This window comes from Podarcis erhardii (genome assembly GCF_964252035.2).
Source record: "Podarcis erhardii genome assembly, chromosome: 9".
In the NCBI taxonomy this organism is placed as follows: Eukaryota; Metazoa; Chordata; class Lepidosauria; order Squamata; family Lacertidae; genus Podarcis; species Podarcis erhardii.
The window spans coordinates 17,984,202-18,009,824 of NC_138512.1; the positions used below are offsets into that span (position 1 = coordinate 17,984,202).

General features: G+C 41.5%; 1 protein-coding gene across 3 annotated transcripts in view; it reads right to left on the minus strand.

Annotated features, from left to right (window-relative positions):
• ARAP2 (ArfGAP with RhoGAP domain, ankyrin repeat and PH domain 2) overlaps nt 1-25,623 on the minus strand; it is a 129,865-nt gene that overhangs the window by 41,856 nt on the left and 62,386 nt on the right. For all 3 annotated transcript variants that reach the window (XM_081875614.1, XM_081875612.1, XM_081875613.1), the window contains 9 exons: nt 23,557-23,756; nt 22,086-22,171; nt 20,750-20,932; nt 17,131-17,305; nt 16,273-16,401; nt 11,153-11,297; nt 9,201-9,303; nt 7,258-7,456; nt 5,734-5,797 (listed from right to left, as the gene is read on the minus strand). In XM_081875614.1, coding sequence (XP_081731740.1) covers nt 5,734-5,797; nt 7,258-7,456; nt 9,201-9,303; nt 11,153-11,297; nt 16,273-16,401; nt 17,131-17,305; nt 20,750-20,932; nt 22,086-22,171; nt 23,557-23,756 — 1,284 coding nt within the window. The remainder of the gene's footprint in view (nt 1-5,733; nt 5,798-7,257; nt 7,457-9,200; nt 9,304-11,152; nt 11,298-16,272; nt 16,402-17,130; nt 17,306-20,749; nt 20,933-22,085; nt 22,172-23,556; nt 23,757-25,623) is intronic.

Genomic DNA, 25,623 nt, shown 5'->3' on the forward strand with positions numbered 1-25,623 from the left:
AGCCTTTTGAATCATAGTACCCCTTGTAATCTTGCTGAATTTCTCAATATCTACAGAGGCACAAAAATGAATCAATGGTTGAGAAGATTTAAGATGCTAGATCCCATAAGATAGTATGACATTGTGCAGAATAGATACACTCAGGAATAACTAAGTGAGATCATGAGCAAAAGTAAAGTATAATAAATATCCATTAAACAACTGAGGAAGTGAACACATGAAATTTTATTTTCTTTTTCTTTTTACTCTGCCAATGTGTTTTCTGAGGAAATTCACCACTTAGGGTCAGGAAATGGAATCAACAATGGATTTAGTCCTGTGAGAGGGTGTGTGTGTGTAAGAGAGAGGGAGTTATTCAAGATGTATGTGGTTATTTATAAACCTCTTGTATCCAACTTACTCACAATGTGATTCCAGCAACTGGTATAACTCTCTTCAACTGAACAATGCCTCAAGCTGCTTTGAATTCTGACAAGAAGTGTCAGGTGTCAGAAACAGTATAACCTCTGGAGAGCCTCTATCTGCTATAACTCCAATCCCCTCTGTGAAGTCTCCCCTCAGATTCTCCACCCCAGTCAAACTGGTTCATTGAAAAAGTATTTCTCAGTACAGCCAGCCAAGAGATGTGCTCGGTTCTAGATATGTGAGTCCTTTTCTCTACATGCACATCAATCTGGAAAGGGTACAGAAAACCTGACCAAGCTACCATATAAACCCCAATGTGACTCTTTCCAAAGCACCCATGTCAAACAGCTTCTACAATCAAACCTCAGTTCTCAAACGGATCTGTTTTTGAACTTTTCGGTTCCCGAATGCCGAAAACCCAGAAGCAAAATGCTCCAGTTTTCTAACGTTCCTCAGAACTCGAATGTTTGATGAGGCTTCTGCTTGAGTGCAAGAAGCTCTTGCAACCAATTGGAAGCCGCGCCTCGGTTGCTGAATGTTTCGGAAGTCGAACGGTCTTCTGGAATGGATTATGTTCGACAACTGAGGTTTGACTATATAGAAGAAGAAGAAGAGTTTGGATTTGATATCCCACTTTATAACTACCCGAAGGAGTCTCAAAGTGGCTAACATTTTCCTTTCCCTTCCTCCCCCACAACAAACACCCTGTGAGGCGAGTGGGGCTGAGAGACTTCAAAGAAGTGTGACTGGCCCAAGGTCACCCAGCAGCTGCATGTGGAGGAGAGGGGAAGCGAACCCGGTTCCCCAGATTACAAGTCTATCGCTCTTAACCACTACACCATACTACACCACACTAGCTCAGTGAATAGCACTCTTGAACTGTATGAGAAACTGTTAGGCTGGCTGGTCACACAGTGGATGTAGGGAGAGGGAAAGCTTTTCAGTGGGGGGGGGGATACAGTTAGACTCCCAAGGCAACCGCTGAAGTCAGATAACACTGATTTCTTTGCAAGGCTTTCCTTGCAAAGGGTTTCAGAAGGTTACTGAAGTGTTAGAGGAGCTTCTCTCTGAATTTCCAACATAATGCGCTGTTCCTCTCTTTCAAAGTCAAGCGTATGCAGTGTGAAAAGAAAAAAATGCAGAAAAACAGGAGGATTTATCTTATGGGTTAAGAAAGAACTGAACAGAAACCTCAAATTACACTTTTCAGATGTCCAACATTCACAGGAAATGGAAGGTCAGAAGAATTTCATTTTCTGACCAGAAAACTGCTATGTACATGAAGAGAACAATGGAAGTTCACTTTTTGCAGTAAGAGATTTAGGCTGCATACATAATGCACATTTATATCACATATGCACCCAACAAATCCTAGGAGATGAGCTTTGCTAGGTTACTGGGAATTGTAGCTCTGTCAGGGATATGCTTCAGTTCCCAGGACGGGAAGATGTGTTTTAAATGTACGATGTGCATGCAACCTTTTAGGTGTGGGAAGGATTTAAAGTGCTGAAGAAAGGATTGTATTAATCTAATATTTATATCCCACCTTTCCTTCGAGGAACTCAAAGATGGCATATATTTGTCTCCCCACCACACACACACACGACAGATATTCTCACAGCAACCTTGTGTTAGACTGAGAGATGTCAGCTATTGAACTTCATGGATACTTGGAGATTTGAACCAGTTTCTCTACCAGGCATTTTAGCTACACAACAACAACAGCTCTCAAGAAGCCATTTTGTAACAATAAAGCAATTTGGTCCACCTTTTATTCAAAGTTATCCGAAATATAATTCAAAAGCAAAAGCTTTTGAATTATGGTGCTGGAGGAGACTCTTGAGAGTCCCATGGGCTGCAAGAAGATCAAACCTATCCATTCTTAAGGAAATCAGCCCTGAGTGCTCACTGGAAGCCAGATCCTAAAGCTGAGGCTCTAATACTTTGGCCACCTCATGAGAAGAGAAGATTCCCTGGAAAAGACCCCTGATGTTGGGAAGGATTGAGGGCACAAGGAGAAGGGGACGACAGAGGACGAGATGGTTGGATAGTGTTCTCGAAGCTACCAGCATGAGTTTGACCAAACTGAGGGAGGCAGTGGAAGACAGGAGTGCCTGGCGTGCTCTGGTCCATGGGGTCACGAAGAGTCGGACACGACTAAACAACAACAACATCCAAAATATACACCTCAGCCAATACACGTTCCATGCATTATACCCACTGAGTTTAATACGCATTCCAGCAACACCTTCATAGTTCCAAAACAAGAAGCTATAAAGCCTCCACACACACACACACACACACACACACACACACACACACACACACACCTCCTAATAATTAGGCTGGCTGCAGCAGTCAGAAGGTGGTTTTCATTTTGCTAGGCTCACAATAACGGACATTACAACTTGCATAGCAAAAAAGTGCAGCTGAACACAAGACAAATCTCAGCAATGCTCAGGGCAGCATTTTAGAACTTCTCTGTCGCCTGCTCCAATGGGACTCATTAACATCAGGCATGCTCCTGGTGTAGGTTTACCGTGCTCTGTCCTTGAGCAGAAAATACCAGGATACCTGTAAAGTAGCTACATATGTTCACATGAAAGGGCTGCACAGGATATCTTCAAAAGAGAGATGGGGAACCTCTCCCCCTGCGTCCTTCAACATTATGGGGCTCCAGCTCTCATCATCTTTCACTATTGGTGAGGCTGGGTGGGCCTGGTGGGAGTTGAATCCTACCATTTATGGATGGTCTCAGGTTCCCATTCCTACTTTATTTTAATTTTTTTATAATAATATTTATTAAGAGTTTAAAGATTACAAAAAGAAAGAAAAAGAATTAAACAAATCAACATAATAAAATACAAAAACAGAAACAAAAACACTACATCGAAAAAACAAAACAAAACAAAAACAATTAAAAACATTTCCAATATTTTCAATCTTAACTTTCATTCACTTGTTTCATTGACTTCCTCACGCCTCCCTTTTTGTATTCCACTTCAATAACTGTTTCAGCAATTCCTTTCCATCTCCATCTATTTTCTGTCCTGTAATTAATCTTAACATATTCTAACTTTGTTTTTTCCCTTTAATACATTAACAATAGGTTCCCATTCCTACTTTAGAGGCCAAAAACCCAGAAGGAGAGCACCTAAGTTGCAAAAGGTCCAGACTTCAATCTCTGACATTTCCAGTTCAATGGAGCTTGAGGAGCAAAGCTGAGACCTTGGAGAGTTGCTATCACACAGTTGGAGCAGACCATGCTGGCTAGATCAAGGGCTTGACTGTGCGTGAGTCTTTCTTTTTTTAAAAAAAAATACTCTAGAAACTTGCAATTCAGAATATTTACTTTGTTAAGCTGTATTTTAATGCAGTATTTACATAGTGTGGATAAGCATTATCTTTCTTTGTATTCCCAACACATTTACATAGTTGATTACTTCAGAACTGCCTGGCCAACAACCAAGACAAATCTAAGAAACTAGCTGCACCTCAAATACTAACAAAATTATAATGGGATAAGCTTTTGTAGACTATTGTACACTTCATCAGAAGAAGGAAGTATTATTGTGAGTTGCAGGGTTGTCTGTCTGTGTGTGTGAGAGAGAGGGGGGGTGATAGATAGATGAAAGATGATTAGATAGATGATAGATAGATGATTGATAGATAGATATAGATAGATAGATGATACATAGATAGACAGACATTGGTATCAGAAAGAGAGAGGAAGGATAGATGATAGATATAGATGATAGATAGATAGATGATAGATAGATAGATAGATAGATAGATAGATAGATAGATAGATGATAGATAGATATAGATAGATGATAGATATAGACAGATAGATGATACATACATAGATAGATGACAGTCATACATTGGTATGAGAAAGAGAGTTGGAGGATAGATAGATAGATAGATAGATAGATAGATAGATAGATGATAGATAGATAGATAGATAGATAGATAGATAGATAGATAGATAGATGATAGATAGATAGATAGATGATAGATAGATAGATAGATGATAGATAGATAGATAGATAGATAGATAGATAGATGATAGATAGATGATAGATAGATGATAGATAGATAGATGATAGATAGATAGATAGATAGATAGATAGATAGATAGATAGATAGATACGTAGATAGACAGACACATCGGTATCAGAGAGAGAGAGAGAGAGAGTTGGGGCCATGGTGAACAGTTAACAGGGAGGTCAGAAGGAAAGGAATTGCAAAAAAATGCAGAAATGCACAGTAATAATTACCCGTGAAAGTACAAAAACCACATTAGATGATAACACAGACATCCTAGCATAGATGAGTTAATTAACCCCTTAGAGTCAGGCAAAAACTTCCTTCATCCTTAAACTTCAACTTGCAAGGTCCAGAACCAGCCTTTTTTATCACATTATTCTTCAAACTTTCATACATGCTCATAATACCATATTAATAATAACTAGAAGGTAAAGAAAGCTCGTTTTATTATGTCAATTATCTTGATGCAAAGGTCTCACTTCAAAATGCATATGTGGGGTGGACAAGCTGCATATCCCCATACTCACTGACATCTTTAAAACAAAAGGGATTAATAGTTTGGGGCTAACTGCTACAATAATTATTGATGATGCAAGAATTGCTTTATAGTCCTATTCATGCATGCAGGACATTATGTGGACCCTGCTGCATGAGCCCTTCCTCCCAACCTCTGGACATTGTGAAGGAAAGGTGAAAAGGAGAAACTTACATGAACACTGGTGCACCCAGAAGCAGTTCATGAGATGTGTATTTCTGCTTCTGTTCACAAATCTTACAACAATGCATGGGTGTTGGGTGTTATAGCAAAACGATGGCTGGGGGTGGGGTCTAGACCCAGCAGCTCCACATTAACATTAATTATGTGATGCATGTGAAAACAGAGGTGAAGGCTGAGAGCATCATTTTCACATATGAAAATACGACATACCAATTTTTTTTCTTTCAGACATGCATGGAAGATAATATGTCTGCCCCACTAAATTTTAGAATTGTGTGTGTGTGTGTGTGTGTGTGTGTGTGTGTGTGTGTGTGTGTGTGTTGGGAGATGATAGATAGATAGATAGATAGATAGATAGATAGATAGATAGATAGATAAGATAGATAGATGATAGATAAATAAATAAATAGATGATAGATAGATGATAGATAGATAGATGATAGATAGATAGATATAGATAGATGATAGATAGATAGATAGAGATGATAGAAAAGCAATTATGAATCTGGAATAAGATTTTGGATATAGGAGATATGCATTTTTGCCTAACCATCCCTTACCTTCCTTTCTCAACCAAAAGCAGGACATCTATTTTTTCTCCGTTTTGGATTATGCTGCTGATTGCTGAAAAATGGACAAAGAAACCAAACCATTTACAATTGCCTAATGGAAGTTTAAATCAGACACACAACATTTTAAAAAAGCAGAATCAATCTTTTGGAAGTTATACTGCAAAACAGCAACAGCAGCTGAGCCTGGAAATCTGCTTTAATAATCATTAGTCTCTGGGTAAGCATTAAATGGAAGCTGGCATCTAGGAAAGGTGAAACAGGCAGCTCTCTCTGTGAGTAATAATGAAGACAAGTAAAGCAATGAATATGTTTCCTATTAAGGACAGTCAAGGGAAGTCAACAGAAATATTTCAGCTCTTAGGTTGGGAACTATATACAAGGGTGTAAAAGGGGAGAGGGGTACATAAAGGTTGGGGTTCTATGGCAGTGGAGTTCAAAAAGTACACCCTGTGGCAATTCAGTTGGAGCCCAAATGTATGCAAACTTCCCCTTCCTAGCAGGAGCAATTGGTGATAATGCCATCCTTTAGACCAGCTGAGTAAATTAACATTTCTATAGTGGGACAAGAAACCATTAAGTCCCTTGGAATTTGGTGAACTCTCCTTCCTTGGAGGTTTTTAAGCAGAGGTTTGATGGTCATCTGCCATGGGTGCTTTAGTTGAGATTTGTGCAGCGCAGGGAGTTGGACTAGATGAAATAATGTCTCTTCATTAATTATACCAAAATGTGTGTGTGTGTAGATGTACAGCTATCTATTTATAAATCTACTACATCTATCTATAGGGACGCGGGTGGCGCTGTGGGTTAAACCACAGAGCCTAGGAATTGTCGATCAGAAGGTCGGTGGTTCGAATCCCCGCAATGGGGTGAGATCCCATTGCTTGGTCTCTGCTCCTGCCAACCTAGCAGTTCGAAAGCACGTCAAAGTGCACGTAGATAAATAGGTACCGCTCTGGCGGGAAGGTAAACGGTGTTTCCGTGCGCTGCTCTGGTTCGCCAGAAGCGGCTTAGTCATGCTGGCCACATGACCCAGAAGCTATACGCCGGCTCCCTCGGCCAATAAAGCGAGATGAGCGACGCAACCCCAGAGTCGGTCACGACTGGACCTAATGGTCATGGGTCCCTTTACCTTACATCTATCTATATATCATCTCACGCAGTTCACCCATTACCATATCAGTGTGGGAGTCACTTTGTCATAGTTTGGAAATTTGGGTATTATTGTAATCGGTTCCTTCTCATGTGAATGTTGCTCAATACTCTGAGGATGACATCGTGCAGGAAGAAGCTATGTCATTGGCCTTGACCACATTTCCTTTATCCATGCATTGCTCAAGAAGAGTGAGAAGACGTTACAGAGAAGTAACTCCCATACCACTGGATACCCAGTTATGGAAGTTTATTACGCCAACACACAGAGAGACACACACAGCATCTCTGTGTGTCTTGCCCTTCAAGCAAGTAAAGTTCTATGAACTAGCTCTTAAACCCATGATGTTTCCAAAGTCTTACTTAGCTCCTGGAGCCTCCGTAGATACATGGAATCCTCCTGAGAGTTTTCCGGTTCCAGGCAAAAATACAGGCTTGACTTCTGTACGGCAAACCAGCCTTTCTTCCAGTTATCAAGGTTCTGGCAGTCTTTGTAGTACAGCTGGCCAATCAGATCATAGTCCCTCTCCAAAAGACATTTGCCAACGATGGGTACAAAGTGCTATTCCAAATGAAAATAAAGAAAATAAGTGAGCATAAATATCATTACTAGAAACTAAATCAGTGCCGGATTTACGGATAAGCTTTACGGATTTACGGATAAGCTAAACAAACTATAGCTTAAGGCCCCATTCTCTTACCGCACCCGAAAAATATATACCGTATTTTTCACTTCATAAGGCGCACCGGACCATAGGGCGCTCCTAGTTTTTAGAGGGGGAAATCAAGAAAAAAAATCTTATTTCCCCCCCCCCAGCCCCAAAAATCAGCGTACAGGCTGCACGCAACCTCTCCCTGCCGGAGGGGTTGCGGCTATGGCATAAGCCAAGACAGCGAGCGGGATGGATCCCACTCGCTATCTTGGCTTGTGCCATAGCCGCATGCAACCCCTCCGGCAGAGAGAGGCTGCGTGGGGCTAAAGAAGCCATAGCCACGTGCAGCCTCTCCCTGCCGGAGGGGCTGCATGCGGCTATCCCTGAAGCCTTCCGAGCGCAGCGCAAGTTCCCGCTGCGCTCCTCAGGCTTCGGGTTTCTTTTGCTGAAGCTGGGAGAGCAAGACTCTCCTGGCTTCAGCAAAAGGAACCCAAAGCCTCCAGAACACAGCAGGGACTCGCACTGTGCTCCAAAGGCTTCAGACGGCTACCCCTGAAACCTGGAGAGTGAGAGGGGTCAGTGCGTACCAACGCCTCTCGCTCTCCAGGCTTCAGCGAAAGCAACGTGTAGCCTCTGGAGTGCGGAGGGAGCGCTCCCTCTGCACTTCGGAGGCTTCGCGTTGCTATCGCTGAAGCCAAGGAGCCGACATTCACTCCATAGGACGCACACACATTTCCCCTTAATTTTTGGAGGTGGGAAAGTGCGTCCTATAGAGCGAAAAATATGGTACTTCTTAATTGTATTTCAGTTCAACAATTACTTTGATAAAATACATATTTTGTTATGTGCAAATGGCTTTAGATACCTATTAGGTCCATAAATTACCATATAGCATATATTCAACACAAAAAACAGCGACAATTTGTTGTTGACAAAGGACGGCTGGACATATAAAGGGCCCCATTACCTTCAGTAACTTAGGGCCTCATCAAACCTAAACCCGCCCCTGCACTAAATGCCGTATGACCTGTTGAGTTTTAAGTAAAATTCAGATTGACTTTACTTCCCAAATATTGAAATGGTCCATGACCTATTTCTTAACTTTAAAATAATTATAGCTTGACTTTACATCACATATATCAGAGGCTCAAGGTTGCTTAAAAATAAAAATGACACACAACAGAATTTTTTTAAGCACCGTAAAAACTAGCATAGAAAAACAATTAGCAGAACTATACTGATGATACTGCAACTCAGTCTTTAGATGACCTCGACCAGAGGACTTGGGCATATGTTAATAGCAGGGTTTGTTTGTTTTTAAGCAATGAGGGTTGGAGGAAATCAATATTTTGAGACATCAGAAATCAGTGTCTCCTCAACCTGATTCCCCTTAATGTGTTCAACCAGTGCTTTTGAATACAGTTATTACCTTAAAAATCAAGATTATTCTGATCTATGTTTTATGCCTGCTTCAGAAGCAATTATAACAACAGATATTTTCCATTAAGAAGTTGTGGGCGGAAACACATTTCCACATTCTCCAGATCCAAATTCACTTGTACTGAAACATGGTTTCTCCCAAGATTCTAAGCTAATAGTGCCAACTTCACATGCAGTGCAAACGCTCTTGACTTATCTGGAATAGATAATTACCTTAGCAATTGCCTGAGTCCATTTTCTTTGGGTATGCGCAGCTTCAGCACAGAAGAGAAACACACGTTCTGACAGTAAGTAGATTTCAAAGGCAAATATAGCTCTAAAACCACCAAGGACAAGGAGAGTCAATTCTATTTAGTATAATCCTCATAAAAGCGAAGTAACAAACGTTTCAATTATTCCCCCAGATTTCCCTGCTTTATACTCATAATTGAAAAAGGGGAAAGCAGGTTGAAAGAGTGACACCAACCAAAAGGTTTTATTTATGGTTTATATGTTTTTAAACAATATAAAATTAATCGCTCATCTGACTGTTTAACGAAGAGGGAATGGATGGCAGGTAAGTGGTAGGAGGATATGCAAGTTTAAAAGAGAAAAAGATGGGACTAATGGGTTGTGGGGGTGGGTGAAGTTGAGTATTCAGTATATTTGTTAATTTAACTGCCACTCAGGTTATTTCAAGTTGAAGGTAGATCAAAAAAAATTTGAATCCCCTGGGGTAGCTCAGTTGATAGAGCATGAGACAGCTGGTAGAGCATGAGACTCTCAGGGTTGCAGGATCAAGCCCCATGTTGGGCAAAAATTGCAGGGGGTTGGACTAGATGACCCTTGTGGTCCCTTCCAGATCTACAATTCTGATTCTGAATCGTAAAGGGGCATGTCAAGGCACTGCCAAGGCTTTGGGAAGCTATTCCTCCCCCAGTTGCAGCAAGAGCAGAGAAAACAAGGAGAGGCCTTTTTTAATGAGTTTTATTCAGTCCTAATAAGGTAAAGGTAAAGGGACCCCTGACCATTAGGTCCAGTCGTGACCAACTCTGGGGTTGCAGCACTCAGCTCGCTTTATTGGCCGAGGGAGCCAGCGTACAGCTTCCGGGTCATGTGGCCAGCATGACTAAACTGCTTATGGCAAACCAGAGCAGCACACAGAAACGCCGTTTACCTTCCTGCTGGAGCAGTACCTATTTATCTACTTGCACTTTGACATGCTTTCGAACTGCTAGGTTGGCAGGAGCTGGGACCGAGCACGGGAGCTCACCCCATCGCGGGGATTCGAACCGCCACCCTTCTGATCAGCAAGTCCTAGGCTCTGTGGTTTAACCCACAGCGCCACCTGCCCAAACTGGGCTCCTCCTCCCTCTTTCCTAGCAACAGCACCTTCCCTGACAGTGGCTCCTTGTGGTCAAATGCCTTTGAGGCCTTTGTTCCTGTGCTCTTAAACAAACATCGCGTTCTGGGAGAAGGGGGATCAGAAATACTTTCCAGTGACAATGTGTCAGCTGGCTGCCCTACCACAGTTCCCTTCCCCCTTCTTCTAACACTGCCCAATTCCTTTGTTCACCTATCTCTGAGCCGGGACTTCCCTCAGGCTCCTTAAACTCCTGCTATAAATCAAATCTGCATTCCTCTTCTCCTGCAGCATTATTCTGAGTATTATTCTGCTTGCCCATTCTCTTCCGTAAACATTCCCCAGACCACTTTATTTCTCCAGCTAAGTTCCGAAAGCTGAATTAAGCGAGAAAGGGTGTTTCTTACATTGGAGGGGAGGGTCAATTTGCAGGTGCAGGAAGAGTTAAACAACTCTTGCCAATTCTTCTCTGTAACTGTCCCTCCATGCCACCCCTACAAACACATTATCTTCTATGTTTTGGAATAGGTGTCTGCATCATAGTGCTGCATTCTGCTTCCCCATCTGGAGAGAGCAGCATTAGGCTATCTCAGCTGCCAGTTCTGGTTTTAAAAGGCCTGGAGGGATCTCGGGAAAAGCAAAAGAGAATGTAGTCACAGCAGCTCTTGAAGCCAGCAGCAATAGTTGGGAGGGAAGCAGCACATGCAACAAGAGCAGGGGATAAATATTTGTTTTCCAAGTCCCCAAACCAACCGTGCTTTGGGGAAATTATATTTCAAATAAGATTATTTAAGAGGGTTTTGGGGGATGATCCAGAACTTACCCCATGTGTGAAAAGGAGTTTGCTTTGTGAATGACAAGGCAGATGACTTCATTAAGGTCAATCATCCCATTGGGGGAGGCGGTCTTCTCATTTTCATAGTAGCTCAAATAGCGACTTTCCAAAGCACACCATCTCTTATTGCAGTCTGCATTTATGTTAAAAAGGGGAAAGGGGAGATGTGTGAGTCTACAGATCAAGGAAATAGTGCATAGCAAAGTTTCCATATTTTTCCGTGTATAACACTAGGTTATCGTCATGAAAAATTATTCCAAAAACTGGGGCTTGTCTTATACATGGGTAGTCGAGAGGTGGGAATTGTGATTGTTTATCAGCAGAGTTTTAGTGGGTGAATGGTGGATGCCTCAAGGTCTGCCGGCTATTGGCTGCTGTGGCATTTTATATATGGTTTTAGTCAGAACTGTGCTGTTCTTTAAGCTTTATGTTTTTAACTAGCTCTTTGTTTTATTGCTTGTTGTGTTTGCTAGTGAAGGGGTTCATTGTTTGGGTTTGTTACTATGCTAGGTATTTTTGTGTTTTTATATTGTAAACCACCCTGTGCTCCTCGGATGCAACACGGTATAGAAATAATAATAAATAAAATAATAAATACATATGCAAAATACAGGTGGAAATCTTTGGAAAATAAGTTGTATTTTCTGCACTCTGCAGTCTTTGAGAAGGGTATGATTCAGACTTGGGATTAAAAAAAATACTGGAAATTGTTGAGGGCTTCCGTAGTACCAAAAGCTTGAAACAAAAGCAAAAATCCACAAAACGCATTAAATAAAACACTAATGCGGTTCCCATTTGCACAAGCACACACAGAGAGAAGTCAACAAAATGCAACTGAGCTTCCTAGACATGCATCCTTTTTTTTTAGTATACAGCTTCAAAGTCTGGTTTTGCCACAATCTCGGTGCACATATTACAACTAAATAAGGATGTCTCAGCGAACAGACTTATGTAGACTGCTTGTTACATTTAGGCCTTTAGCAAATAAATATTACAGCTTTAAAGGACAAAGTAGCTGCACACAGTAGTAAACTGCCCTCGCAATTCTTCAAGAGAACATAAAAGTAACATTCATTTATGTTTTCACCACATGTAGTGCACCATTTCTTACTTTAACCATCACCCAGGTAACAAAACATTATGGTTTTTAAGGACTCATTTGAACTGCACCTCGTATTTAAAAAGTGTGTAGCTTCTCGAATAGCCATGAATAATTTCCCATAGGTGCTGGTTCACTTGCTGAAAAGCTAATGGTCTTTTATAGGAGTGCTATTCGGATAAGCCCCTGACACATGTATAAGCAATGGAAATTCCATTTTTTTCCCCAGCCCTTTCTGCACACACCCCAAAAAATGGCACCCCTGGACAGGTATTGGGGTGCATGGGAGGCTGCACAGAGGAAAATAGGAACAGGAAGTCCCACCATGTGAGACGTCCACCCAGTAAGTAAGCTGATATTATGATTGACATCCAACCATCCCTGCTGACTCCACCCCCAATGTCCATGCAATTCCCCAATCTACTTTATGGAATTGAATGTCAACTGAAGAAGGGACGCAGCTTAAACTTTTGTGGCCACTGGAGGGGGAAAGGCAAGCTGATTTTCAGATGATCTCGTGGCCACACCTTGCTTTTTTCCAATAAAAACAGTGGCAGATTCAAAAAGATGAATTCAAGTAGTCATGAGCTAACCCTTTTCCAGTTGAGGAATTTAAGTACACAGGCTGCCCTCCTGGTTCTGTGGCTTCTCCCATGACAGAACAAAAGTGTAGGCAACAAATGCACAGTGTTGGGAAAGGTCAAAGTTATGTAACAGGATTGTGGGGGAAGCTAAGAGCAAAGTGACCAGGTGAGAGCTATAGAAAACCAGGGCACAGCAGAGAGAAAGTTTTATTATTTATTTGTTTATTTATTTATACCCGTCCATCTGCCTGGGTTTTCCCAGACACTCTGGGCAGCTCCCAACAGAATATTAAAAACTCAACAAAACATCAACCATTCAAATGTTCCTTGTACAGGGCTGCCTTCAGATGTCTTCTAAAGGTTGTTTATTTACTTATCGGTTTGACATCTGAAGGGAGAGTATTCCACAAGGCGGGCACCACTACCAAGAAGGCCCTCTGCCTGGTTCCCTGTAACCTCACTTCCCACAGGGAGGGAACCACCAGAAGGCTCTCAGCACTGGACCTCAGTGTCCGGGCTGAACGATGGGGGTGGAGACACTCCTTCAGGTATACTAGGCCAATTTAGGGCTTGAAAGGTCAGCACCAACACTTTGAATTGTGCCCGGAAACGTACTGGGAGCCAATGTAGGTCTTTCAGGACCGGTGTTATATGGTTTCAGCGGCCACTCCCAGTCATCAGTCTAGCTGCCACATTCTGGATCAATTGTAGTTTCCGGTGCACCTTCAAAGGTAGCCCCACGTAGAGCGCATTGCAGTAGTCCATCATAGAAAGGACAGACAGCTCTGAAGTTCATCTATGTGTAACCAGCCTGACATCAGCCTCCATCTGCTTCTATAAATAGTGGCTGCAGGAAGGCAGGCACTAAGGAAACACAGGTATTCCCAGGTGCACTGGCATTCCAAAGCAGGGAGATGCCTTATGGGAAATTCAAGGTTGCATCTTGTGAAAATGGCATAGGCTCCCGCAATGCTTTTGTTCCCATCTAGCCCTTTGGAAATATGTAGAAATATGTGCTTGTCTACAAATACAGACAGATGCAAGCCTCCACTCCCATCAGGGATCTATAGATTTGCAACAAATTGCCTTGCTCTCATCTCCCGGATCATCTGGATATTCAAGTCCAATTGGTGTCTATTTTGACCAAGGCTTCCGATAAATCGATGGGTTTACACAGCTTGTTTATAGATCAAAAGCAGACAGAGGAATGTTTTCTGAAACAGCCTCCTTTTAACACTTGCCACAACCTCGCTGGGTTTCCAAATAAGAAGATCTTTTTAAAGCAGAATATCGCATTTTGACAAATTCAGGTTTACCGAAACTATACAGACACGGATAGAAGAAAGAGAAACCTAAGTGGCAAAGCAAAAAAAAAAAAAAAACACCTCTGAACTTAGAAGAATTGAAAGCTGCAGGAAAAAACATGTAGCCTGACAGGAGCTGATTGCAAAATGAACAGTTGAATCATAGCGAGCAATAGCTAAAAGGTGGTGCTCTTGTTTTCCATGAACACTGGAAATAGAGGCTAAGACAGAGTCAATCTATTTTACGCTGGCAGAGGTGATGGTAGAAAGCCCACTCACTATTGTGGGGATAAAGCTTTCACAAAAACACAAACACACACACACACAAAATCAGGCTTTACCTGAAGATATATGTGTAAAAGATTTGTAACAAATAGGAGAAAAAGCCAAGGAACACTATAATATTTTAAAGCTTACCAATGCTATTCTTCCAAGAAACCACTACATGTCAAGATTTGAGAGCCCATCCTATGAAAATATATACCTAGCATCGTCATGTACAACTATTATGGTGCCTGTTATCTTAAGATGAGCCGTGGGGAAAAACAGAGGGCTCTTGATTTTCCTTCCTTCACCCCACAACACCACAGGTCCTTCACCTCTTTCCCCTTGGTCTTCCAACCAACTCTTCCCTTTCCCCACTGTGAAATCCTTTGTCCAAGCCTCAGTCATCAACACTACAAATGACTGAGAGGGTCATTTGCGTAACTCTCCTTGTCTCTTTGTCACAAGGGAATGTGACCAAGACATCATCTGCATTAATAGAAGGTACACAGAACTGCTTAAAGCAATCTGTTATGACCTTGCAACATCAAGAAGCAATTCTGCAGTAACTGTTGTCCTGTGGGATGATTAAATAGGACATTGGTTTCAAATACAGTGGTACCTCTACTTACGGACGCGATCCGTTCCGGGGTGCAGTTCGCACCCTGAAAAGTCCATAAGTAGAGCGCCGCTTCTGCGCATGCACGTGACACGATAGAGCCCTCCTGCGCATGCGCGAAGCGGCGAACCCGGAAGTAAACACTTCCATGTTTGCTGTGTTCATAACCTGAAAAAATGCAACGTGAAGCAAACACAACTCGAGGTATCACTGTAGTGGTGAATTACTCATCATTCCTGAATCAAGCTTCCATGTTAGTAGCACACATCCTAGGTAGTGTTTCGAAAGGGTGTGAGCTATCTCCACTCTATGGGGCAGAGAGAAGTAATCCTTGCAGTAGGGCAACACATTTCATTCTACCCCTGAAAAGAGCAAGCCTCTATGTTGTGTAACAGCACTGAAACTCCTTTCCATTTTGCCATGTGGTAATCTGCTGTTCAAGAACTACAAATCTCCTGTGGGCATATGAAATTAATCCCACAATATATTTGAACTCAGTCTCTAATAAAAGGCATAGGACCCAACTCTACACCCAAACGCTACCACTTTTTGTTACACCATTTTGTGCCCTTGCAATAGAGGTTCTCATAAAAGGTTTTCAGATAAACATATCTTTACAACCCAATTTTCCTTTGTGGTTCCTTCTCTAAGAACCACAAAGAAGTGAATAAATACAACTGAATTATAAATACAAATGTTTGGAATTAAGTAATTTCAAGATAGGTATACTTTCTTTTGACTTAACTGAACTGCATCTTTAATCCTAAGGAACTTTTTTTTTCCCCCAGAAAGCAAGCTTGAATATGATCCCCATTAACTATCAAACTAATTTGTCATAACTTAGGCATTTTTTAAAAATGAAAAAAAAAAACTTTATTTATTCTTCTTTGGAACTATTGGACAACTAAAACCTAATGGATCTCTTATAATGTACACATGGAATTCATTAGGGTAAGCAATATTTTAAAATAAATCAAGGGTGTAGGAACCATAATACTTGCTATACGTATTACCGAAATCATTCCCTCTCCTTCTATTCTCCGTTATGAACTTGTGATCAGAGAATCTTAAGGGAACATTTCAGTCTCTTTGCATACACATCATTTCACAAAAACACCCCCCCCCCCGTATTACCTTTAACATTCTAAAATAAAACGGGAAAGAGCTGCAATCTGACCAACGTTCTAAAAACCAAGCCAAGCATTGGGGTGAGCAGAATGGGAAAGAGACTGTAATACCTTCTTTTAGTTTCTTCTCTGTAAACGGCTTTGTAGCATTGAAGGAAACCTTGTATAAATAGTCACAAAGGAAGGAAGAAGAATCTCGACAAGAAACATTGTCCGAATGAACTTCATAGTTAGGGAAATCTGTAAAAGTCACAAAAGTATAATGAAAAGAGCCCGTTTCAGTGACTATGGAACACATATCGATAAAAGAAACAAAAAATTATTAGCTATTGGAATTTTATGTGAAATTTGTGGGAATTTTAATAAAATATATTTTAAAAGGTGTATACCTCAATTTATTTCTACATCCAGGCTCTCTGCCCCTTCCTTTTTTCTCTTTCTTCCTCATCCCCCCCCCCCCCCATCACACACACATGTCCCAAGGCAGCAAGGTGCCAAAACCAGGAAAGTACAGTCGTACTTGGAAGTTGAATGGAATCTGTTCTGGAAGTCCTATCGACTTCCAAAATGTTTGAAAACCAAAGCAGGGCTTCTGATTGGCTCCTGCAGCCAATTGGAAGCAATGGAAGCCCCATCAGACATTCGGCTTCCAAAAATAGTTCGCAAACCGGAACAGTCTTCTGGGTTTGCGGCGTTCAGGAGCCAAAACATTCAGGAACTAAACTGTTCAAAACCAAGGTACGACTGTAAAAGGGAATTTACCTGCAAGCATACAGGATTCATGATTTTTATCTAGCTTACAAAAATTCAATCATAGCATCCAATATACATCAAAGAGTTTTGCAAGTGGTGCTTTGACTTAGTGCTGCCACATTCTCTCCGTTTTGTCATTATTTGATCTTTTTAAATCAGTATTAATTTAAAATACATTGCACCACGCAGTTATACACACACACTTCAAGTCTGTACCTGAAAACTTATTGTGGTGGAGGAATTCCATCTGCAGCCTTTGTCCGGATTTCTTGGCTAATAAGTATGGGGTACTGTAGACAGGATCTCCGGTAGCGCACATTACATCTGCTCCACTAAACAACAACATCATTGTTTCCAATACGTCCTGCTTAACTACTGCAGCACACAGGGCCTGATCATAAAGATGAAAAGCATGAGCTACAAGTAGAATACCAAACAGGAAGGAATTAATGACTCTTAATGCAATGGGCAGGGACGCGGGTGGCACTGTGGGTTAAACCACAGAGCCTAGGATTTGCCAATCAGAAGGTTGGTGGTTCGAATCCCTGCGACGGGGTGAGCTCCTGTTGCTCGGTCCCTGCTCCTGCCAACCTAGCAGTATGAAAGTACGTCAAAGTGCAATTAGATAAATAGGTACCGCTCCGGCAGGAAGGTAAACGGCGTTTCCGTGCACTGCTCTGGTTCGCCAGAAGTGGCTTAGTCATGCTGGCCACATGACCCAGAAGCTGTACGCCAGCTCCCTCGGCCAGTAAAGCGAGATGAGCGCCGCAACCCCAGAGTTGGCCATGACTGGACCTAATGGTCAGGGGTCCGTCCCCCCAATGCAATGGGCAATCTCAGCGGTCTCGTCACACTGTAGCCGATGCATTCAGCTGAAATTCACACAGCAAGGGCAAAGCTCACCACATTTCACAGGCAACTATCATAAGGTTATTAAATCACAATGTGCTACAATTATTGGGGGATTCATAGGTCTGGACCAAGATCCATTATTTAAGACAGCTTAGCTTGTATAGGAACTATTACTAGCCCTGTTCAGTAGGCGAATGGGTTATAAAAGGTAAAGGTAAAGGACCCCTGGATGGTTAAGTCCAGTCAAAGGCGGCTATGGAGTTGCGGCACTCATCTCATTTTCAGGCCAAGGGAGCCGGTGTTTGTCCACAGACAGCTTTCCAGGTCATGTGGCTAGCATGACTAATCCACTTCTGGCACAGCAGAACACCGTGACGGAAACTAGAGCGCACAGAGACTCCATTAACCTTTTCGCCGCAGCGGTACCTATTTATCTACTTGCACTGGCATGCTTTTGAACTGCTAGGTTGGCAGGAGCTGGGACAGAGCAACAGGAGCTCAACCCGTCACGGGGATGCGAACCACCGACCTTCTGATCGGCAAGCCCAAGAGGTTCAGTGGTTTAGACCACAGGGCCACCCGCATCCATTATACTGAATGTATATGTACACGTACACACCTAACTTTTATTATTATTATTATTAATAGTAACAACAACAACATATTTGTATACTTCCCCATACCCACAGGTCTCAGGGCGGTTCACAACGTAACATCACAATATAAAACCACAAAATGCATAATAAAAATGAAAACAAGAACCATCAAATAAACCACCCCCTACCAAACACAATTTAAAAGGGCATTAGATGTCAACCAGCCAAAGGTACTCATTTGCCTGTTGCCGAAACGTGCATAATGAAGAATCCAGAATCCAGCCACAATTTTCACACATTCAGCCAGACTGCTGAGCAGTGCACATGTTGTACAATTTGTATGTGCACAGGGTCTCTCTCTTTTTTTTTAGTGTCCCTGATCATGCATGCAAGATGCACATGTGTAGGCATTCTACAGGGAATTTGAGCTAGTATGTGGGTGACAACAAGGCACCATAATACCACCTCTTCTCTGTACAGACATTTATTTGCCATCTGAGCAGGGCTTCTATCATCCATGGATGGAGGAAAATGCATAACACTTGGGTTTAGCCAGAAATGTAGGTCACAAATTTATGGGGTTTTGCAAATACATATTTTTCTTTTTTCTCATTTTGAGCAACATTAACTGGACTCTGACTTCTCAAGGCAGACACAGTAAGGAAACCTTATAAGGCATTATTTTAAAAAGCTACACAGGAAGCATAATCATTTTACTATTTGTTTCAGCAATACTGGTGACACATCGATGCCTCTAGAGGATACTGTAGCTCAACTGATTATGTTGTTGGTCCTTGTCTACCTCTGCAGATCAAAACAAAATCCTTTCTGAACACTTACATTTAGAAGTCACAGAACAGATGGAAGAAACTGAAATATCTTCATTTAACCCTAGTAGTGTAACTACTGTCGCTTGGCATTCTGGAATAAAATTGTAATAGTGCTGTATACCCTACATATAAAATACAGAGCTCTCTTAGGTGAAGCCAAGGCCTTCTTTGAAGTTCTAACGTTCCTCCCCTCTTTGAACAACAGACCTTCATGCCATATAACAAGCTATCTTTAAATCTCTACACCATTTCAAAAGCAATTTGTTATACAGAGCATGAAGACCACATGAAATTACAAGTTCAAAGCTCCCCTTGGAGGTATAGTACTAGCTATGTGATTCTCTGGATTCTAGCCTTCATAAATTGCATACAATAAAATTAACAATTAATTGAACTATTAATGTGAGTTCATCAACATACCTAAGAAAAGCCAGAAATAATTGAAGCGGTCAGGGGGAGTGATTGTATCTAATGTTAGTCCTGGTCTGATCCTCTGGCTCTGCAATGGCCTGTGGGATTTGCTGGAGGGTGTGGGTTGGCCACTGGAATCATGACTTGTGTTTAATCAGAGATGTTTCTTAGGATTTTGGGTCCACCCAGGGACAGCTGTGAGCCAAGGCTTCCTGCATTGCAGGGGGTTGTACTAGATCACCCTTGGCATCCCTACCAACTCTACAATTCTATGAGTCTATGAGCTGTGGTCTATATATGGGCTATACACTCAAACGCCATTTGGCATCAGTTGAAGTTTGGAAGGGCATGATGTATCTATTTGCTCACTTTGGCAATAAAGCAAACTAGGTTTTGGCCAGTCATTTTTATTGCACGTCTGTTTGACTGTGCCTTTTTTTTTTAACACCTTCTTGTAATCTTTCTTCTCCTGGGTGTGTCAGTTGAGTTGTGACAGAGAGCATCAACAGAGGACATCAACAGAGAACAGTCCAGTTGTGTGTTCAATTAGTTTGGGCTACTTATTCCTTTCTTTACATAGATATGACCATTTAATAAAGTTGTGGCCTATTTAACCCCACAGTTCCTCTAATCTTTTCACAGACTGGACTCTAATCTACAAAGGCACAATGTCATCCAGATGTTTTGTACCACAGGCAGCATGGCCAATAGTGAACGGTGATGGGAGTTATGGTTCAAAACAAAATTGGAGTTAGTCTTTATTGTGCCCATATTCTTTGTGTGTGTGTGTATATACACAGTGGTACCTCGGGTTAAGTACTTAATTCGTTCCGTAGGTCCGTTCTTAATCTGAAACTGTTCTTAACCTGAAGCACCACTTTAGCTAATGGGGCCTCCTGCTGCTGCCGCGCCGCCAGAGCACGATTTCTATTCTCATCCTAAAGCAAAGTTCTTAACCTGAGGTAATATTTCTGGGTTAGCGGAGTCTGTAACCTGAAGCGTATGTAACCTGAAGTGTATGTAACCCGAGGTACCACTGTGTGTGTGTGTGTGTGTGTGTGTGTATCACACACAACAAAAAGAGACAGGCAATCCACCACCTCAAAAAAGACTAGCCCTATACCCCAACATTTCTTCCAGATTTACCTGGTTTAATTCTTCTTTGGTTTTGTACAGCAAAGTGCTTTTTCTGAATCTTCCCTCTTTATATTTCTGTGTAATAAAAGTTAACCTCCGGTCTGTTGGGGCATCCATATGCAACTCCTCATCGGGCTGAATGTTTCCTTCCCAAAAGCTATTTGCCCTTTTATTCCCTATCACAATAAAAAGCTGCAGAAGGAAGAAAGCAAACTTAGTAAACATCTAACACTTTGCTGCCTTTCCATGACACCCAAAATCAGCTACATGAGGTGGCCGTTTCACTCTGTCTAAAGATGGGACTTGCTCTGCTCCTTCTCCTAGCCAAAGGGACTGTAATGGAGGCAAACTTCATCCTTGAGGATGGGGAAAGGGTTGTAGATGAGTGGTAGAGCATGCAGAAAGTCCCAGGTAAATTTGCAACATCTCCAAGTGGGGCTAAGCGAGAATCCCACCTGAAATTCTGGAAAACCACTACCAGTCATTGTAGACAACCCAAAGCTATATGGAACAGTGTTCTGACTCTGTGTAAAGGCAGCTTTCCCATGCTTTCTTAGCATCTTATTCAACAAAATCTTCTTCAGCAGTTCATGTGACTTCAGCAGGCATTATCTGCACACATCATCACTTTTAAAAAATGAAACTCTCAGGAAGCTGAATTCTGTGCTGTGCCATGCATTCTGCAGCTTTCCTGTGCTCCTATCAAATCACATCATATGCATAGCACTAGCAATATCCCATCACAGGATCCAAGGAAAATGATGAAATACTTAGAAGTTACAGATGAATTAAGGGGGATCTGTAGAAAACCAATTATGTACCCCAACATTCCTTACAAACTGACATTTTGCCATTCTGGAAACTGGAAAATGTGGGGAAATAAATTAAAGTATTATGTCAGTGAAGTTCTTTAGAAAACAACAGCAAACTCTAATAGCTTGGCATTAAGGAGAACTTTTCAAAGTACTGAAGTCACTTAAGAAAATAAAAAGAGCGTGTTTTATTTAATGCGTGGTGACAATGAGCTTCTATTTCCACAGTAAAACATAAAACAGCCTTATTTTTTATGTTAATATATTTATCCCCCACACTTTCTATTCTAAGAAACAGGGGGGGGGGGAATCCTCACTACCATGGATCAATAAAAAGCAATAAAAAAATTTAAAAAATCAGCACAAAACAATGAAGCACAGAAGCATTTGTATCAAGTGGGAAGGGATTTCAAATTAATAGACAAATTCCTCAGGAGCATCATTACATGCCACGAAACTTCACAGTAAATGTTTACTTTTCCCACTGATAAGGCTTGTCTCTCCTATTCCCTTTCCGCCCTACTGTTTCCTACCTCAATGAGTTCATTACTCCAAATGCTGGCATCCATTTTGAGGCTTCGGACCTTTGAATCTCTGGGTCCTAAGGATCTGTGCTGCCCTGGGTCAAAATAACAAGATGTAGCATGTTTCAGGGTTAGAAATTAGGGACAGAACTTTGATAAACAGATAAAGGAAAAAGAAAGGGGTGTGCCTACATCATGTGGCTTACAATATATGGCTGGTGGGCAAGATCCTGAACTCCTTCACCTGTGGATCATTTTGACAAGCAGGTTGGATCATCTACTTGTCTATTACCTGACTTCAAGTAACCTATTTTTCCTTCACAATCTAGCTTGCAATCAAGCCATGCTGCAAAGGAACATTTGTCCTCAGCAAGGTGGATCGATTCAAGCTGGGATGTGGAGGAAAAATGTCCTTTGAAGGGATCGATTGGATTAAAAAAAAAACCTCAGCAGTGGCTTCAAGCTCCATTTTCACCAGGGGTCAGCCACACTGTACAGAGTTCCCAATCAGGAATTCCAGAGTAACCAATCCTAGGGAGTGCCCAAATTTAAAGGTGCTGAATACAAGCCCGGCTTGCAAGGGAAAAATCAAGAGCACACATTCCTTTGCAACCACATCTTTACCTGTTTCACATATTTGACATCAGGTGTAGGGCAGGTGGGCTTCATAAAATCGTAGAGTTGGGAGGGACCTTATGGAGAATCTCAACTAAAGCATCCATGACAAATGACCTTGACTTTGAAAAACAGTTTTATGGGCCAAACTATGATCCCTACTGGATGTAGATTTGCCCCTGGGCTGGAATTTCCTTATGCCTGATTCAACTGGTCTGTAGGTAAAAAGATAAAGGACCCCTGGACGGTTAAGTCCAGTCAAAGGGGACTATGAGGTTGTGGCACTCATCTTGCTTCAGGCTGAGAGAACTAGTGTTTGTCCACAGACAGGTTTTCAGGTCATGTGGACAGCTTGACTAAACCACTTCTGGCGCAACGGGACACCATGATGGAAACCAAAGCGGATGGAAACACTGTTTGCCTTCCCACTGCAGCGGTACCTATTTATCTACTTGCATTGGTGTGCTTTCAAATTGCTAGGTTGGCAGGAACTGCGACGGAGCAACGGGAGCTCACTTCATCACGGGGATTTGAACCTTTTGATCAGCAAGCCCAAGAGGCTCAGTGGTTTAGACCACACCCGCATCCCTGCTCTGCTCTGTAGAACCCTCTAGGACATTGGGAGTCATTACAGATCCCACATACTATCCCTGCAAAGCTGTACAATAATTTCCCATATAATTTCATATGCTACACTTAAAAGGGATTTATCAACTATATCACAATTTTGAAAAATTAAACTGGGCTCTTGGAGCTATAATAGGATTAAAGACTTTGCACTAAATCAGAAATAAATATGGCTGAGACACACCATGCCCTTTAAGGTAGGCATGTTGTCTGATGGAACACTCAGTTTCTTAATTACCTGCACACTTCTTACAAATGACAACACAGAGATTGATGGATGCCCAGTCAGGATCCGGTTCCTTGCAGTCAGCACAGGACCTGTTTGAGTCATTGAACCAGATCTTCTCAGCTACTTCATAGTCAGAGAGAGTTTCCGCAATAGACTGCTGTAGTGCTTCGATCCACTCCTGCTTCTCTTTTTCAGACTCTGCCGTAAAGCTGAAACCCATTGACAAAGGGTCCTCCAATTAAATACAAAATAGATCAGGCCTATTTGTTTTACCAGCTATTAAGAGATGTTAGCTGCATGAAGATGAGAGCTGAGCATCAAGATAATCAAATTGATGCACATTAAATGAACCTTAAAATAAAAACCCTGCTTTGCTTTCTTACCTCAGTTAGTATTTGCCAACTTATACTCATTACCCTTATATATCATGCTTATGACAATATTTTATTCCCTTGTTAATTATGCTGTTTTAAATGTGCATTTTATATTTTACTTCACTTAGCAATGGTTTTTTAAAAAATGTTTAAGATTTTTTTAAAACTTTGTGCTAAATATGTATTCTGTAGTTGACCTCCTTTGTAATGTTTTGTTTTGAAATCTTTAAGATATTTTAGTTTTCTGTTAATTATGTTGCTTTGACTCTATACTCAAGTCAAGTCAAGTTTTATTGCGGCAAAAGCCAGTGACACAGAACACCACAAGATCATACAAAAGGAAATCAACAACAGCATCAAGAAGAAAAAAAAAGAAAAAAAAAGAAAATTATTACGCAAGGGAGCTTCGCAGTGTGCCGTTCAACAAAAGAGATTTACGCTTCCTGATTGCTAAAGTGCAAAATTTGGCCACCTCATATGATATTGAGCTTGAGGAATCTTCCAGAAGGTATTTTCGTAGAATTTCGGGGGAGGATTCCAAATAATGTTGAAGGGGTATAAATTTTGATAAAAGCGGCAAAATAAGTTGAGCTCGTTCTTCACTATAGAGTTCGCAAAATAGAAGGATGTGAGTGACAGATTCTACCTTATTAGACATACAGGGGCAGAGACGCGCATGCATTGGTACCCGCGTAAATTTGCCGTACAGCACTGCTGAGGGCATTGTCTCAAAGCGGGCTCTGGAGAAAGCCCATCTATAAGCTTCGTTAGTGATGTTAGTTAAGTAAGGGGCAGCTGAAAAATTAGACCAAGCTTTTAAAGATCTATACGTCTCCGGGAGTAGGGCGTCTTCTTGTTGTAATTCAACATCGTAGAGTCTCTGAGTGATAATTACTTTAGCCTTGTTCAGAGTTCCAATAAGAAGATTTTCAGGGTTTAGGCCAATTTGTTTGATCTTGTTAGTTATTTGCATAAGCCAAGGAGGATAGGGAACTGCAGCCAGGAAGTAAGGTAACAGTCCCTTAGGGTTGTAATGGATTTTCAACCAGAGGGATATTGCTTGCTCCCAGACTTTTAATTCCACTCTGGGCAGTCCTGCCTCTTGCCTTAAGACTTGTAATGTTTTTTTTTGAAATCTTTAAGATATTTTAGTTTTCTGTTAATTATGTTGCTTTGACTCTATACTCTATATTTGACTTTCTTCAGATTGTTTTGTTGATGTTTTGTTGATGTTAAAATATTCTGTAAACCGCTTTGAGATTTTTATTCAAAATATAAACAGTATAGAAATGAAATAAATAATAATAATAATATACAAAGGGTGTGCATTGGGTCTGTGAGGAAACCAAATAATGAGGCTTTCCCCACTCTCGGAATCAAACTGTGATGTCAGGAAGCCTCCTCAATGCAGATCTGGGTTTCCACAAAGACTCATATGTTGCACTGTTGTGTCTGTCCTTTCTGTCTTGTATACAGTGGTATACAATGGTACCTCAAAGTGGTACCTCAAAGTCAAACGGAATCTGTTCTGGAAGTCCATTCAACTTCCAAAATGTCCAGAAGCCGCAGAAGCAGTGTCGAACATTCAGATTCCAAAGAACGTTCGCAAACCAGAACACTCACTTCTGGGTTTGCAGTGTTCAGGAGCCAAAACATTCGACTTGCAAGGCATTCAGGATCCAAGGTACGACTGTACCTCTAT